This window comes from Elephantulus edwardii, unplaced genomic scaffold (assembly GCF_000299155.1).
Source record: "Elephantulus edwardii isolate Elephantulus edwardi_28Jun2011 unplaced genomic scaffold, EleEdw1.0 scaffold00133, whole genome shotgun sequence".
Taxonomy (NCBI): Eukaryota; Metazoa; Chordata; class Mammalia; order Macroscelidea; family Macroscelididae; genus Elephantulus; species Elephantulus edwardii.
Window position 1 is genome coordinate 4,051,360 of NW_006399883.1, and position 18,302 is coordinate 4,069,661.

At 42.8% G+C, this 18,302-nt stretch overlaps 1 protein-coding gene across 1 annotated transcript; it reads right to left on the bottom strand.

Moving 5' to 3' along the window:
* Window positions 1-16: 16 nt before the first annotated feature.
* RNF187 (ring finger protein 187) lies at window positions 17-16,432 on the bottom strand. Its single transcript, XM_006894028.1, has 5 exons — window positions 16,426-16,432; window positions 15,526-15,917; window positions 13,951-14,043; window positions 10,590-10,811; window positions 17-25 (listed from the first exon to the last, which is right to left on the bottom strand). The coding sequence occupies exons 1-5, from the start codon at window positions 16,430-16,432 to the stop codon at window positions 17-19; spliced, it is 723 nt and encodes a 240-aa protein (XP_006894090.1).
* Between the last annotated feature and the right edge of the window lie 1,870 nt (window positions 16,433-18,302).

The window sequence follows — 18,302 nt, forward strand, 5'->3', positions numbered from 1 at the left end:
GTCCAGAAGGTGTGGTCTAAAATCCCTGCAAGACAGAAACCGGAGGTTCTATAAGCATTGGACAGTGCTCACCCCAAACCATACCATTGGGCGATGTGGTGCACGCAGGCACCACCAGTGGGATAAAGACATTTTGAAAGTTGTATCCTTATTGGCTGTTTCTATTAGTGACAAGTTCTGAGGTTCCACGAATCAGACACAACCTTAAAGTTACCTCATTTACATACAACCCTAAGTGGACAGGAGTTTGAGTCTGAAGAATGTCTTTGTAAATAACTATGATGAGTTAGTCTCTTCCTACATGTCCAAAAATCTATCGATCCAGTGCAACAGCTATGAGCTCACTTGCAAACGCACTCTCATCAAGGCAGTTCTGCCTCACAGTGACCCTCCATGGAGTTTCTGAGACCATTAATCACGATGAGATCAGGCTGCCCATCTTTCTAGCTGTGGATTTGAACTACCGAGAGTCATGACCTTTTGATTAGCAGCACACCACCACATGGAAATGAGGAGGGGAGGTCTGGGACACCAGTACAGTGGGTTTTCCCTTTCTGGCATAATGTCAACAGTTATTTAGTTACTTTTGTTGCTGCTAATGTTCTTATATATGTCAGCTTTCTCTTGGGAAAAAATACTGAGACTTTGTTGAGACTGTTTTAGAATTTCTCTAGGAAGATACATCCGCTTATGTTTTTTGTACACTTGGAGGGAACTTGGAGAGAGGTCCAAAACAAGGGATTTTCAAACCTTTTTAACAAACCAGGAATTGTTACAAAAACCCAGTCTTTAAAACTAAGAAAGAACCTTAAAGAGACTAATTCCAAGCCGAAGGGAGTTCTGGTGGCATAGTCCATGGGGGTTTGTGCTCTTAACCAAAATGTGAGTTTCTCTGACAGTTTTAATCCACCTGTTGCTCTGTAGAGGAAAGATGTGCAATCTCCAATCTGATTTATTTTAATCCACCTGTTGCTCTGTAGAGGAAAGATGTGCAATCTCCAACCTGATTTATTTTAATCCACCTGTTGCTCTGTAGAGGAAAGATATGCAATCTCCAATGTGATTTACAGCTTCAAAACACCCACTGGAGACTCCGCTCCAACTCCATGTCAATGTTGCTACTGAGTACCATTGAGAACGCACCCATTGCTGACCCTCCAGTGGGTTTTCAGAGGCAGTAAATTGCACAGTAATTGCAATAACTATGGCCTAGATCAGGTGCACCTTAGTTTCCAGACTGACATGTTACTCTTCAGTACTTTGGAGAGGTCTCAAACAGCAGACTTTCCCAATGGAATTCATCTTTTAATTTCCTGGCGGCTGGTACCAAGAGTGTTGATTCTCGAGCCAAGCAAACTAAAGCTGTTAATAATCTGAATCTCTTCACCATCTATCACGATGCTTTCAATTGGCCCACTGGTGAGAATCTTTATTTTCTTGACGTTGAACTTCATATTTCCATATTGAAAGCTGCATTCCTTGACTGTCAGCAGTAAGTGCTTCAAATCCTCAGTTTCAGTGAGCAGGGTTGTGTCATCTCCATAATGCAGATTGTTGATAAGTCTTCCTCCAATCCTGATGCCACATTTCTCCTCACAGAGCCCAGCTCCCAGATAATCTGTTCCGCATAAAGAGTGAAAAGGTATGGGGATAGGACACACACCCTTCCCAATTTTGAAGCATGTGGTGTTTCCTTGCTCTGTTCTGATGACTGCCTCCTGGCCCAAGTATAGGTTTTGCATAAGTACAATCAATTGTTCTGGGATTCCCATTCTTCTGAGTCAGCCACAGGCCCTAATCTTTGCAATTACTTGCTATGTATCAGAAAGCTGGATAATGGCTAGAGATGATAGAGGGAGAATTGATGCCTTTGAGCTCTGGTGCTGGAGAAAAGTATTGAATATACCATGGACTGCTAGGAGAACAAAGAGATTCATCCTAGAGAGGATGAAATCTTAGAGGCAAGGATTCTGAAGCTTCACCTAACATACTTTGGGCATGTTACAAGGGACCCGTCCTTGGAGAGGGACATCATGCTAGGGAGGGTGGAGGGACAGAGCAAGAGAGGAAGACCCTTGATGAGATGCATTAATTCAGTGACTGGGATAACGGTGTAGGTGTCTCAAAGACAGTAAGGTTAGCTCAGGATAGAATAGGGTTCAGAGCTGCTGTACATAGGGTTGCTATGAGTCACAGGTAACTTGACCACACATAACAACAACAAACTGCAGAGTAGGAAATTACCCATCTTTTCCCCAAGAACAACTCGTGGATTCAAACCTCGTATCTCTGCATTGGTAATACAATTCCTTCTCAGTAAGCCACCAGAGCTCCCTCGATGTCAACAAGTTTTGAGTAGTCCAAGATTCAAGAGCACAGAATTTTCAAAATGAAAGCTGAGTGTAAATTCCAAGAGCTTATCTAAGGTATGTTGTTGTTGTTGTTGATGACCTTCCTGAAGCCGCTCTACAACTATGACATTTATCAAAATTCATAGAATTTCTGGAGGCATGTTGCTTAGGAAGTGGATGCCACTCCTGCTTCCATTACTAAGGTATGGCACATTCCTTTTGTGTCCTTGGACGCCACTTAGCAGTTTCTAGAGCTCTGATGGTTTAGTTCTAAGCAGTTGCATTGCCAGCCCAAAGTCATGAGGTTCAAATACATCAACTGCTTCATGAGAAAAAAATGGGCAATCTCTTCCTGTTTGATTAACTGCCTCTGAAAACCCATTGGAGGGTCAGCTTTGAGTTGGTTCCAACTCTATGATACACAACATCAGTTTCCATTTGAGAGATCATTCAGCAAAATAAAACTAATACTTAAGTATTTGAGAATAGTACAAAATGTGTTAGGCTGTTAATTAAAAGGTCGATGGTTGGGATCCATAGTCTCTCCATGGAAGAAACATGGGTGGTCTCCTCCATAAAAATGTATGGCCTACTTTTGTAGAATGGGACTGACACTAGGGTTGATGTGAGACTGAGAAAGAGGGGATAAATTATGTATACTGCATTGAAACAGATGAGGGAGAGAACTGCTTAAAAATGATATATGATTGGGTGTTATGGTCATGACAAGACCAGAATGAAGGCTGCATAGTGAAGTGTACTCAGGCCAGGGGGAGGGACTGTATACCAATGAAGGAATTTTTCTTTTACTTTTCAAAGAGAAGAGTTAATTGAGGGGGGGAGGGGGCCAGGGAGAAAAATGCAACAATGAACTAATGGAAATCCAAAGTCTCTGTAAACATTCATTAAAATTAATTTTTAAAACATGTATGGCCTCAGAAACTTGACAGAGGATTGGTATGAGTTAAGACTCTACACAATAGTAATAGATTTGGTTTTGACAAAGATACCTACAGGATAAACTCGATCAGAAGCTGACCTCTCCCCTGATCTTTCTCTTGCTCACTCTTCTGCATGCCACCTTCAGTCCTTTACATGTCACCTTCTGCCAGTTGCTATTATTCCTCTTGCCCTAATCACACAGTCCCTGTCCCATTCCCTTCTTCTTTTGCAACTATTAAATGGAACCTATTGTCTTAGTTTTTCCTCTATTTGAAAGTCATTACAAGTCACACATTTTTGTTCAGTGTATACCTGTTTTTTTAATTTAGGTACAGAATCCCGTTTTACACTTCCCTGTTTCCTTACGTTCTAAGTTACTATCATGCTCAAATGCTGCTGTCAATCTCATGTAAGGAATATGTATAGTAAGCACTATGTGGTCCACACTCTACCCCAATTTTAACTGCTAAGCTTCCCAATGAAACACCCCAGGTTATGGTCCCTTATGGCCGAAGGAGAAAATGACTTTTGAATAATCAGAAGTGTTGTTGCTGGGTCGTGGAATCATTAAGTCCTTAAATTAATTAAGTCTGCTAGATAGTGCTCCAGGCAGTTCGTAGCTACCAACAATGTTAATCTAACACTGTAATTCAGAGCCAATATACTTTGAGCCAAGCAAAATAGCCTGTGGTGTGGTGTGGTGTGGCGTGGCGTGGCATGGTGTGGTGCAGTGCTGTGTGGGCAGTGTGGTGTGGTGCAGTGTATATGGTGTAGTGTGGTGTGTGTGGTGTGGTGTGGTGTGGTGTGGTGTGGTGTGGTGTGGTGCAGTGTGGTGGGAGAAGGCTTCCTCTCCACTAATCTAACAGTGTTTTTACCATTATTGCTGTGTATTCACATCTATAGTGCCAAAACTATTACCTCTTTCTGAGGTTTCTTCCCATGCCTTTTGGCTTTCTCATTTGATTCTTTATAACTTTTAACCATTTTTATTTTTTTTCCATCTGGTTGCTATTTGTTCTTAACTATAGGAATTCATTGCATACTCTAGATAATTAACTTCATGGGGTTTGTTGTTGCTATTGTTGTGTGTTGAGGAGTTAGCTGATATTTATAGCGACCCTATGAACTCAGCCCTACTCTGTGCCATCATCTGACACACTTGAGCCCACTGCTACAGTCATTATGTCAATCCATCTTACTGATATCTTGTATTCCTTTTATCTTGTTCAAGACATAGTTGAGCCCATCTCATCTGTGGAAATTGTAATGGAAATGGCTTCAACTATTGTTAGGTGCTACTGAGTCAAATATGATTCAGAGTGACTCTTTGAACAGATCTGAACCCTTTCCTATCCTGTGCCATCTTCATCATCTCTGACCACTTGATCTCATTGCTGCAGTCACTGTGAGAGCAGAAGTGTTTTCTTTCTTCTTCTTTTTTTATTTTTTCAGAAGTGTTTTCTTAATGAGCTTAAACATCTTTGGAAAGAACTTGAGAGCACAAATGGTCCACAGACTTTCCAATAGTGGGAGAAGAATCATTTCATTTTTCATTGAACAACTTTCCCAGCTCTGTGTATTTCTTCCTCATACTCAGTGGTTCCAATTTCCCTACAGAACAGAGCTAAGGAACGTCTTATCACCAATGGCTAACAGGCAATTGGACCACAGATTTTCATACCAGGTCCATTTTCTATCCCTGTCCTCAACACCAACCACAGGCCCATTGCCTGCTTCAATCCTGTCTGTTGCACTTTTAGAAAAAAGCTTGTCTGCATTTTAGGAATTCATTCACAGGCTGATCTCTTCCTTAATTGAAAGAACTGGGGTTGCCTCAACCTTCTGGACACAATGATTCAGTAATCATCATTGTTCATGTTTCACAAAAAGTTCTATTAGAATCTCTTTGGTTTATCAATCCAAAAAGGAAACTGTTAGCCAGGAAAGACATTGTTGTCACAGGATGTGTGTGTATGTAAATAAATATGTATGTTGTTTTATGCACCGTCAAGTCACCTGTGACGCATAGCAACCATATGTACAGCAGCTCTGAACCCTGTTCTATCCTGAACCAAACTTACTATCTCTGACACACCTACCCCCATTACTCCAGTTACTGAATCAATCCATCTTATTAAGGGTCTTCCTCTCCTGTCCTGTCCCTCTACACTCCCAAGCATGATGTCCCTCTCCAAGGACTGGTCCCACCTTGCAACATGCCCAAAGTATGTCAGACAGAGCTTCAGAACCCTTGTCTCCAAGAAACAGCCTGGTTTCACCCTCTCCAGGATGAACCTGTTTGTTCTCCTAGCAATCCATGGTATATTCAATGGTCTTCTCCAGCATCACAGCTCAAAGGCATCTATTCTCCTTCTATATATAGAATATTTATAGTTGTGCAAAAAGTTGTGCTGTTTCAGAGAGGTGATCTCTTAATGTCACACCTGGTATATGCTTATGCTTGCCTGGGGTTCCTAGTTCATATGGAATAATCTAACAATGAGACTTACCATGGAGACTATATGTCGTACAACTGAATGTCCTGAGGGACTAGAAATTGAAATTAGTCAAGTGGAAAGTGAACTTTCCTGTATCACGGAGTTCCAACAGAGACTCTGGACACCATTTTTGTGGTGATTTGGTGGTGGTGGTAGTGGTTAGCAAAATCTCACTGTATCAACTTCCGAAAAATAATGTTCCAACTCCACAGAGGAACGCTACATTTGGTACACTACATTTAGTACACTAATTTGTAGTTCCCCCCCCCCCTATGTTGTTGTTAGGTGCCATTAAGTTGAGTATGACTTATAGCAACCCTATGAACAACAGATCTGGACCTTGTTCTATCCTGTGACATCCTCACATTTCCTGATATACTAGAGCCAATACTGCATTCATCATGTTAATCCATCTGGTTCTGGGTCTTTATCCCTTTTGCCAACCCTCCACCTTGCCAAGCATGATGTCTCTCTCCACAGAATAGTCTCTCCTAGCACCATGCCCAAAGCACATGAGACTTTGTTATCTTTGCCTCCAAGGAGTACTCTGGCTGCACCTTCTCCAAGACATCTTTCTTCTTTTGGTAGTCCATGGGATATTCCATATTCTTCTCCAACACAACTCAAAGGATGACTTCTGTCATCCTTATTAATTGACCAGCTCTCAAATGCATAGTAAGTGATTGAGAAGACCACAAACTTCCCCCTCTCCCATAATAAACCATAAATATGAGTACAACAGCTTTTAGTATCAAATCATCAAACCTGCGGGTGATTTTGAGAACACCCTGAACTCGGAGTTGGTGTCAAAAGTAAGGACACTCTCACATATATTTAACTTAACCGCAGATCTTCTCCAGTATATACTAGTCTACTCACCCTTCAGAATATCTGAGGTTTTATCCATCTAATGCCACATGGCATTATCTCATTTCAGTCAACTTGAAAATTAACAGAGAATCTTATTGATGCTTTATACCTCCTTCACACAGGGAACTGCAGCACTTGCATAAAGATCTTTTAGTGTATAATACTTCTTAGTATCAGTGGTAAGACTAAGGTCTCAAGTCAGATTCTAAGTGGCAGATACATGCCAGATCAATCAGATCTAACTTTATTAGGGAACTTACAGAAAAAGAAGCCAAGATTTTCAGAATAAGCAACTAAAGTACTGAGCCATCCAAGGAGAGGTTCATTTGGGCAGTGTGAGGTATAGGTTTATATATTTAGTGCTTACAAGCAAGGACACATGATGGAGATCACAGAAAAAAAGGAACAAAACAAAGAGCAAATATCTCACCTACTATGTTAGATGGGGTTGCTTTTGCTATTACTACAGAGACATAAATAGGGTGTGCATAAAAAACCCCACACGGTGTAGCTCAGGTCACTATCTGGTCAGGTACTCTGCTTCTCTCCCAGGGTCCCTGATTTCAGCCATGACTCATATCATTCATGGCACAGAGAAAGAAGGGGGCCACAATGGCACACAAATACAGAGAAAGAAAGGAGGGAACAAAGAATAGGTTAAAACAAACTCAACTTTATTCACCACCATGTAAAAGCCTGCCCAGGCTCAAGGCAAGCCTGACTGTTAGCTATCAGGATGACAACACACTCCTTGAGCACACAAGAGAAATGTCACTTGTCATCAGTAGGGAAAGCCAATTATTCCTAGGTCTGAAAAGTTTTATACACAAATAGGCCTTCCTGATAGCAACTCACTTATTTAGTACAAATTTCTGGAATGTGCATGGAATATAAAGCTCAGAGCTATGACCTTGGTAATCTTCTCTAAGCATCAACTGACTTGCCAACCTATCAGCATATGTACCTCTATTTCACCATCTCCTCCCATGCAACAAGTGACATCAGTTTTGACTGTCCTCCTCCAGAGTTCAATGGCTGCATGTAATTGTCATCATATAAAGTGGTGATATGTACCTAACAGACTTGGTTCTCAGCTGCAGCCTGCATCGTCAGTCACAGCACTGCAGGCATTCTCTCCTATAAACCACCAGTAACAATCCTGACCCCTTCCAAAATTCACTGTTACAGCTTAATTTACCATTACACAGAACTACACAGCATGGAAATATTAATACCCACCTCTACAGGCCCTCAACGGTGTTGATGTCCTCACATCTGAGGCTCTCTGCTGTGTGCTTCTTGTGGAACAATGGCACAACGAGGAAGTCCTCCTGACAACAGGCCTCTACCAAATACGCTGGTGTCTCTCACAGTAGTGTCCTGTTCTACAGCAAGGCTACAATCCAAGCGGTCAACCCAAATAATTCTAAATGTTTACCTGTATCAACATTCCCATACTTCTCATTGTCCTCTACTTTATGCTGCATTTTGCTAACTCTGACTAATCTACACACAATGATGATGCAGGCAGTGAACTACTACTAACTTACACATTCTGCTACAGTAATGTATCATAGCAATTACAAAGCAGTAATAAAAGATAGTGAGATACAGCAAAAAGCAAAACCACAGCGAGGCCTGGAGACTGTAAGTACTTTGAGCTGCTTTGGTCTAGGGATGGACCACCTGTGTATAGCACAGCTCTTGCTCACTGCCCCTAAAATCCCATTCAGTCTGAGGAAGGACAGACAATGAAGGAAACAAATGAGAAGTGCAAATTAGGCAAGATTTACAGTAAGAAAAACTGGCCAATAGAGAAGAAAGAGGGACAAGAGTAAAAAGCAATACCTGACACAAACCAAGAGATGGATTCCTCCTACAGCAGGGGTCAAAATACTATTCATCCTCCTTCTCCCCTCCATTCCTTTTTCTTTAAAAGTTCAGTCTACTCACAAGCAGATAAAGCAGTGTTACAAAAGGACTGGCCAAATCCCACAGATCAGGGTTCCTGCTGCCAAAACTGAGGTGGATCCACATCAATGTCAGTCCAGTCTCTGGGCCCACGTAAGAGCTTGAGGAGGCATTTCCACACTACAGGAGCAGCTTCTGTGGAAGCATATCCTGTCAGGAGGACTGCAAATCAGAGTGCTAGTGAAAGGTAGACAAGCTCTTACTTTGCTGACAGTAAAAAGCCTGAGACCAAATCAAAAGGAAAAGACTGAAATAGTAGCTAAAACATCTCCTTTCCTTATGACCCAGGAGTCATGATGACCCTTCGCAAAGACTTCCTTTTGAAAATAACCACAAGTTTATCCTTAGCTGACGTGCCTTATGTATCTTCAAGTGATCTCTGGACATAGATAAGAACGGCCAATAAAACAGTCCAGTCTTAAACAGCATGAAAAGATACTAAACCTAATTCCCTTGGCATTTTGTTCCAAATCACAAGAATTGAGATCATCTAACAGACCATCACCATGAGTGAGTGAGACTCCAGGCACATTAGGCATAAGAGCCTGACAAAGTGACACAAGTTTTAAGAGAAGATGGAATATAAGTAGACTAAAGTTACCTCTCTAGCATACTTCTATGATAAAAATGTTTGCTGCCTCAAAAATATTAACACCTCAAAGAAAACTGAAAAAGAAACACTGCTGAAAATCATTGCATTGATCAATGACAAAGGTACCTACAGGAGATTTCCCCCACAGTTACACATTAATGGTTCCGTGGAAAAGGCCCTGGGATGAAAAGTGGCCAGAGACCTGGGAAAAGTTCCCCAGGAAAGGCAAAGGGAGGGCCCCTGTGCCAGTGTGTAGAAATACTTTCTTCTGCCTCGTGTTTGAGCAAGTTTCTCTTCAGCTGGGCCAGCGCCATCACTGTATATGGGGGAAAAAAGAGAAACAAACACATTCAGGGATTCCAGCACCAGCACTGCCCTACCTACCATATCTTAGACCCTCAGAACCCAAACAAAAACTACAGTATCACCTACATCAACCCTAAATGTCTTCAGAGACTTCATAACCTACTGTGTCCCTGAGGGGCTGAACTGTTTAGAGTTCATTGACTAATATTGTCAGAAATGCAAAGAAAACCCAACAGCCAGGGAAAAGGAAAGACTAGAAGTTGCTGATTCCAGGATCATATATGCAGATGAAAAAATAAGCACAACATCAATGGGTTTTAACTCATAAATATTAGACAGGGATAAGCTAGATGACCATGGCCTCTGTACTCCTAGGGATGCCTAGGTGCTCATTCAACCCTAACTGCTTCTAAACCCTATGGTGACAATGCTTGTTCTTAAAGCCCCAGAGTGCAGCATCAAGATGCCATGTTGCTTCAGCGTTAGGGGTAAAGGTCTTCCCTACATCAGACATCCTTTTTCACTTGAAAGCTAGGATGCCATGCTCCTTAGATTAAATTCTTTCAAGTTATCTTCCTTGGATCACTCATTCCTGAAATTCAGTCTCAAATCAATCTCCTTGCCATGGTGTTGAACCCAAGTCATAGCTGATCCTCCAGCAGCTTTCTGAGGCTGTAAATAACATGAAAAGTCTGCCCATCTTCTTCCCAAAGAGCAGCTGATAGATCCAAACCACCAGAGAGGTGCAGCTTTGGGGTTACCAGCATAACTTCATATGGACTGACTAGGCCACCAGAACTCTCTTTTGGTCACAAAAGCTACAGTAAGTAGAAGTTATACATTATGTTTCATGTCTTTTCTTTTAACAATGTTTGCTGCTATTCCTCCTAACCATGCTCTGATCTGCTAATCTGATATTAAGCATTTAAAACACAAGCAATTCTCTTCAATATTTTGCAGCCACCCTATTGCTCAGCACATACACAACTTCCACAGGCACATGAGTAAAGCATGTCCACCTGAGATCAACAGTTCAAGATATGTGTAAGCAGCATCCACCTGGAGCAGCATACTGAGACCAAGATTGCGGTGCTTCTTCTCCAATTCCGAGACGGCCTGCAGGAGGGACTTGAATCTCTCTGCTGGGTCAGTACCCTCATCCTCCGGGGCCTCCTCGACTTTCTCTGCCTCCTGTAGGAAATGTTCTTCCTCTTCAGCAAAAAAGGCACGCAGCTTCTTATAATCAGTTAGTGCCTTCTTCCTCCGATCCATCACGTGGCCCTATGGTACACAGTCAGAAGGCACATCTGTATCGTCAAGCCCACCAGGGTTCTACAATGTGGATCTACACATATATACCCACCTGTATACCAGGACCAGAATCTGCACCCTCATACCACCCTCCCCATTACTGATACCCCACACCAAAACCACACTGTACTCAAGTCAGTTCTGACTTACGGCAACCCTCCACTGAGTTTCCTAGATTGTAAATCTTCACAGGATGAAACGAACTCATCTTTCCCCTCTGAAGTGACTGGCAGATTCAAATCACCAATCAGTCAAGTCTAAAACATCAAAGCTTCTGTTTTTGGTAGAAGAGAAGAATGTTTGGCGTCAAGTACTTGTTGATGATTGCCGTGAGTCAGGCATGATTCCTAGCAAACCTTATGAACAAAAAGGCCTGAAGCCTTTCTAGAACTATCGTAGTTTCTCCAAGTTCAGAGAGTTTCCAGAGGCATGTGGTTTAGAAAGTGGATGCCACTCCTGCTTCCAAACCTATCTTAAACTGTGTTGACTCTAAACAAGAAGCTTAAAAAAAAACCCAAATCACCACACAATCCACACAGATCCTCAACCAAATCAAGAGCACGATTGTACAGATTCTACCACTTCACCCAACTCCAAAATGGAGACAAGGGTTTGGCTTGTTGTTGTTGTTATTGTTAAGTGTTATTGAGTGGTGACCCTATAAACAAAAGACCCAACCCTGTTCTATAACAATTGTCCTCTCTCTAAGTTCATAATTTCCACAGGCATGTTTAGGAAGTGGATGCCACTCCTGCTTCAAAGCCTGTCTTAATCTGTGAGCTCTGCCAAACATTGTTAACCAGGTGTAACCATTATGGCATTTGATGAACCACAGGAATCCCAAATTACCTAAGTACAGTGAAATGACAGACAAGTGCTGTACCACATAGGAAAATGTTCATTTCAAATACAATTAAATCAGGCCGAGGGCCTGGTTAACTTAAAAAGTAAAGTACTTAGCTGTTATCATAGACTGTTAAGGGAATGGTCTACATCTCTGTTTCCAATTCAGGCTGCCTAAGTAAAGGCCTTGAGCTGAGATCATTCTCTGATAATGAAGCTAGGAAGTGGGTTGCTTCTCTCTCCAAATATCTCTTCCTTATCAGAGGATGCTTCCCATACACACCATAACATGCTCTGTCTCTTGCACAGACACCATATGGCACCTGGCCAACCCATTGTGATAGCTATTTCAAGGACAGTAGGAAGATGACACTGAATTCCTCATATTATGGCACAAGACATCTACCCTACACCAGCAACATGTGGAAGACCCTGCTGGTCACAGGAGAAACTAGTGCCCACTAATACAGCCAATCTCTAGTTCTTCTCTGTGACTAAAGCATTTCCCATGTACAAGCACAATGTATGGGAGTCCCAGTGATCTAGAGGGTAAGGAATTGCACTTCTAACTCAAAGGCAAGAGGTCTGAATCTATTTGCTCCTCAGAAGAAAGACAGGCAATCTCCTCCCATGCAATTTATATCTTCTAAAAATCCACTGAATGGTTAATAACAAGTCAGTTCCAACTCCAGAGGCATAGCACATAACAACAACAACCACACATTATGTGTGTGGTCTTTTACTGGTGACTGCAAACTTGGAGGTTACCAAAGATCCTGTCTATTCCTATAGTGGAAGGGAAAGATAAATGTCTCCTCAATGCTTAGGCTAGGTCTACAAACCATTGCAAAGTCAAAATACACAGATACACAGTCAATACTCTAATGACTTACCCATCATTCTTACCTAAGCCCCAATTTCATTGCATCTAAAACATTTAGACTTTCCACTCAGCCTTCTGGCCATTCTTTAACAAATACTTAGCCAAGAAAGAAAAGAGTGTGGTGGGCTGAAACTCTTTGAATTTATGAGGTTCTTAAAAGCTCTTCAAATTAACCTTGGAGAACTGAGCTACTGATGACAGCAATGGTAAAAGAGATCATGGTTTTTGCGGGTGAAAAAGAAAATAAATGGCAATGGGATTTCTGGGCAGGTTCCTCAGTTCAAAGTACTTTGACAAGCCCCTGCTTGTAGGTCGATGTAGTACAAAACAAATAGAATTCTCTGAATTTAAAAGGCACTTTCACTTAAATGTCTCTACTCAACCTAAGGCTTTAGCAAAAGATCTTATCTACTAAAATTTCTGGGCAAAAATAGTAATTTGTAAAAAAAAAAAAAAAAGTGTGGAAGAAGACAGGGTGACTGGAAAAGTTGGAGGAGGACCTCAAAGTCTCAATATCATCTGATCTCAATTCATAGCACTGTGCTTGTCAGAGAAGAAAATTTGAAGGTAGTTCCACCAAGGATGGTATGTGCCCTCACAGTCTGATTTGCACCATGTATCCAATTTACCTCTCTGTGACTGTCTGCATGAAACTTGCACTTTAGGACCCAGGTTTTGGGTGGCAACTAGAGTGCAAAGGAGCACTTGGGGGGGGTGAGGCACTAGTGGTTTTTACCTGGATGAAACAGTTTTCACAAGCTGAGAGCAGCTCCAATTTTAAAAAGTACTCAACCTTCATATGTTTAAAAAATGGCTGGTGGGAAAGTTATAAAACCTGAGCAACTAGTACAAATTTTATTATACATAAGTAAAAAGAAATGAAGTCTAAACTAGTTTATAAAAGCTCTGTTAATGGGTAGTTAAAATATATGTAGTGACAATTAAATTATCTAAAGTATCAAAATAAACCACCAGAGGAATGCTAACACTTTAAAGTCCTACCAACATAGTCACTGAGTATATATGGAAATAACTATGCTGTCTATAGATCAAAATTAAAAGTGTTGCAAAAAAGTTATTTCCTAAAAAGGGAAGATGGATTTAGCAAAATACCCTATACACATAACACATGGAGGGAAACAAAAAGAAAATCCCCAAATGTTTAGGCTAAGTTATATTTGTGAAATACCCACAATAATTCTGGTTCCAAACATCCTCCTTCAGTCAACTAAGCCAAGCATCTGCCCATTAGTTCTGACAGCTGAGTTTGCTTGATCCACTTTCCCTTCATCCCACAGCCACATGAGGAGCAAGCCCGAGGAAAGGCACAGGATGCTTCTGATTTCACTCGGACATGAAGCTGCAAACTGATCAGCCACTTGCCTTCCACACAGCAGCCGCTGACTCCGCTTGACCATGCAGATCTCGGGCATCATTCAGATCCTTTCTCATGATTTCCACAGATCCCTTATTTTCCTGAAGAGAGAAGCAGGTTATTTTCACAGTGAGAAGCAATGGTTTCCCTTGGAAGTCCTGAAGGTCCAAGTCATGCTGACTTTTGGGGGCCTCCACTTTGTACCCAGTCAGTTTGCGGAGCTATACTTTATCAATTTGACTTTTCCAGAAATAAAACACAAGCAACACTCTTCACTTACAGGTGCCAAATGGTTCCCACTTTTTTTTTTTTTTTTTACATTTTATTATTTTTCTGTGAGTGTACTGTCAAATCGGATCTGACTGGTACAGGAGGAAACTGTCCATCCTTTTCCAGCAGAGGATGTGGTGGATTCAAACCGCACACCTCTGGGATTGCAATGCAGCTTCTTTCCACTAGGCCACCAGCCAGAACTCCCTGGTTCCCACTTTTAATGGGTTTCTCCACAGCAACTCTGACTAAACTTTTTCATAATTATATATGAGAAAAATTTATTAAGAGATCAACCTAGGAACGGAACTAAAGCTCCTCTGCCTCCAGGACCACAGTGTTTACTGGCAGTCAGAAGTCCCTCGAAAGAAGCCACATCTGCTAAAACACACCTGATCACTTTTTCTGGGATGAATTCACACTGGCTGGTATACCAGAGTTGCGGTGGTTGTCTAAATTATTTTCCAAATTCAATTCTAAGAGACTACACAACTTTCCCCAGGCCCTCTTGACTAGGAACTGAGGTCTCTCTGGTTTGGATGGGACAATCCCCAACAGAAGAAAAAAGAAAACTCAGCAAAGCATAAGGTACAGCCTCTCCAGGTTCTATTTCCCTTTCCTTATCCATTAACTATGTGAGGATTCCAGCACTCACCTTTAAGCTTAACCTGAGGCACAGGGGAGCTGTCACTATAATACTGTCTGGCAATAAGTACGCATAAAAATATACTATGACAGGATTTTGGTTTTCCCTACTCCTTTCTGGCGGCAAAGTACTAGAATGATGGGCGTTGAGCAAATACTCCTGCAGTTCCTAACCTAATGTATATAAATATATAATTTCTATAAATAAATAAATAATTTATATAAATAAGCCTGTTTCTATAACGAATGGCAGGTGCTACATGTAATGACAATAAGCGCCAAAGATCTGAGAACATGAAAGTACAAAGGAGGAATTCAAAGGGAAATGAAGTAGAAGGATGGCTGGGCGTGCAGACAATAAATTATAAAGGGGTCAACATCTTCATTCACACAGTATAAATAGGAGGACTCTGGGTGGAGGAAGAAAAGGGTTAAGGAGGGCTACAAAACAGCGTTGGGTGCACCTGCAGGCCTAGAGACCAAGCGCCTAACAGTGAAGACAGAAGATCTAGGGGGAGGGGGTCAATCAGGGTATCTAACAGAGAGGAGGCAGCAGGACACCATCTGGTGGGAGCAAGAGGGTATGACACAGAGCTGGCAAGGTTGACAGGACGCGATCAGGGATGGGGAAGGGGATGGTACCAGCACACTGTCAGGAGCGGGCGCACCTTTCCTCGCAGGGCCTTCCTCCAGCGGGGCTCCCACTCTGGCGGCTCGGGCGCACCGGCCATGCGGCAGGACCCGCACAGCGGACCCCCATCGGCGCGGCACAGGAGCTGCAGCGCGGCCTCGCTGGCCGGGGCGTCACGCGCGGACCCCGCCGCGGCCATCTCGAGCGCCAGCAGGCGGCGGCTGAGCGTCGGGCGGCCCGGCTCCACGGCGCGCTGCCAGCAGTCGTCCGAGCACTCGGGACAAGGGAAGGGTCCGTCTTCCTCGGCCCAGAACTGCACTACGCACGCCCGGCAAAACTGATGGCCGCAGTCGGCGCGCACCGGGTCGCGGAATGTGCGCTGGCAGATGGCGCAGGAGGCCGCCTCGGGAGCCGCGAGGTCCTCCAGGGCTGCGAGAGCAACCCTCAACGAGGGTACGGGCCGAGAAGAACCGGAGAACGGGGAATGATGTGCGCCGGCCGCTGAAAGTCCGGGGAGAAGTCCCTATCTCCTTCGCCTCCGCCTAGACCGCGACGGAGAGACGTTACTGCCGGGTCCTGGCAGAGGTGCCCCTCACAACCATGATCCAGCAGGCTGCGCCAGCTCACATCCTTTGCTGAGACCAGACAGGGGCCAGAATTTTTTTCTGTAAATGACTCGAATGCAAGAATGTAAAGAAGTATAATTATTATTGTGAAAGTTCAAGTGTCGTTTTTGATAAGCTGCTAGGACCTGAACTGCGGGTACGGGGTGGTGCTAAACCATAGACTGGGGGTGGGGCTGGAAAACTCCCGCCCCTCTTGGGCCAACCCCGCATCTATTGCCCACTCGGAGCTGTGCCCTCTCTCCTGGAATCCAGAGGGGAGGGAACCTGAATTCAGTGGTGCATAGTATCAAAAGAGATCCAGAATTACAGACCCGCCATTGTCCCAGGAACTTTATTAGCACCCTTTTTAAAAAACCATAGATGCTTGGGTGGAGATGTTCTGGTTTTGTTTGGAGGGGGTAGTGGTGGTTAGATTTTTAAGATATGTAAGCAATTGGTGTGTATAGGTATAGGTATAGGTATACTGAAGAGCAATGACGTCTGGCTGGAGACTAAGGTGCGCCTGAAATGGGCTATAGTCTTCACAATTGCATGGCATGCATCGGAGAGATAGACAATGATTAGGGATGATAAAAAGATAATTGATGGCTTTGAGCTGTGGTGCTAGAGAAGAGTGTTGACTATAACATGGACTGCTAGGAGAAGAAACAGGTTTGTCCTGGAGAAGGTGAAGCCAGGCTGCTCCTTGGAATCAAGGATTCTGAAGCTTCATCTGGCATACTTTGGGTATGTTGCAAGGAGGAACAAGTGCTTGGAGAGGGACATCAATTTTGGGAGAGTGGAGGGACAGCGCAGGAGAGGAAGACCCTCAATGAGATGGATCGTCGACTCACTGATTGGGGTAGTGGGAATAGGTGTGTCGGAGACAGTGAGGTTGGCACAGGATAGAGCAGGGTTCAGGGCTCTTGTACATAGGGTTGCTATGAGTTGGAAGTTACTTGAATGCACATAACAACACATCTGTCTTTTGAATGATTCAGAATACTGAAGACATTTTTCTGATCACATACATTGTTGTTATGTACCATAGAGACAGAGACAACCCATAGCTCACCCTCCAGTGGGTTTTCAGAGGCAATTAATTACACAGGAGGTGAATGCCCATCCTTCTCCTGCAGAGCAGCTAGCTGGTGGCATCGAACAGTGTGCCTTAGGAATTGAAGTGTGGTTTCTTGCCATTAGGCCACCAGAGCTCCCTTGTAATCACATATAATGGAAAAAAGAGAACACATTCCAATCTTGATTGTCTTAGTTTTCATGAGTCCTCATTCCAATGATTTCAAGTAAATAAAGTAAATGTCTTGCAGCAAATTTTGTTGGATTCTGAAAAATATTTTTTCTTCACAAAATAATGCTTTATATTAATTTCAGACAAATTTCAGGCAAATCTGAATTTTCTTTTTAGATGACTGTGACAAGCTGCTTTTTAAAAACAATAGGAAAATAGACACAGGAATAGATGTTGTTGTTAGACTCTGCTAGCTTAACCCTAGAGTCACTGGCTAACAGTTTTGGAATCCTAAGATTGTAATAAGTAGCCTTTTCATTGACTGATTTTGCAGTAGTAGGTCTCCAGGGATTTTTTTAATCTTCTCAATCTGGATAGACCTGTTTAGCATCGTAGTAAAATTGCAAGCATCCACTGACAGATAAACAGTGGCTGCACCTGAGGTACATCAGCCAGTGATCAAATCCATGTATGGGAGGTGAAATTCCTACCACTGAACTACCATTGTCCCTAAAATAAAAGTAAAGAATTTTCATTATAGGAAACTCTAGCCCTATGTGTTTAACTTGTGTAGTCCATGTGTATTTTACAAGAAGGGATGGTGTAAAGATAATATTGTGTGTGTAAGATTCTCACCACTGGGCCAATTGGCAGCATCAGTATGGATGATGAAGAGATTGAGATAGTTAACAGTTTTAGTTTACTTAGTTCCATATTCAACACTCTTGGTAAGAGCAGCCAGGAAATCAAGAGACAAATTGCATTAGGAAAGTCGGCTGTGATGGACCTCTCAAGAATACTGAAGAGCAACGACGTCAGGCTGGAGACTAAGGTGTGCCTGCTCCGGGTTATAGTCTTCGCAATTATGTGCTATGCATCAGAGAGTTGGACAGTGAATTGGGTTGATAGAAAGAGAATTGATGCCTTTGAGCTGTGGTGCTGGAGAAGAGTGTTGAATAC

Excerpts from the sequence above, each read along its gene's own strand:
- RNF187 (XM_006894028.1), bottom strand. Across the intron at positions 14,044-15,525 it reads GGAAGGCCCTGCGAGGAAAG|GAAAATAAGGGATCTGTGGA; the intron begins GTGCGCCCGCTC and ends TTCTCTCTTCAG. Across the intron at positions 10,812-13,950 it reads CAGCGGCTGCTGTGTGGAAG|GGCCACGTGATGGATCGGAG; the intron begins GCAAGTGGCTGA and ends TGTGTACCATAG.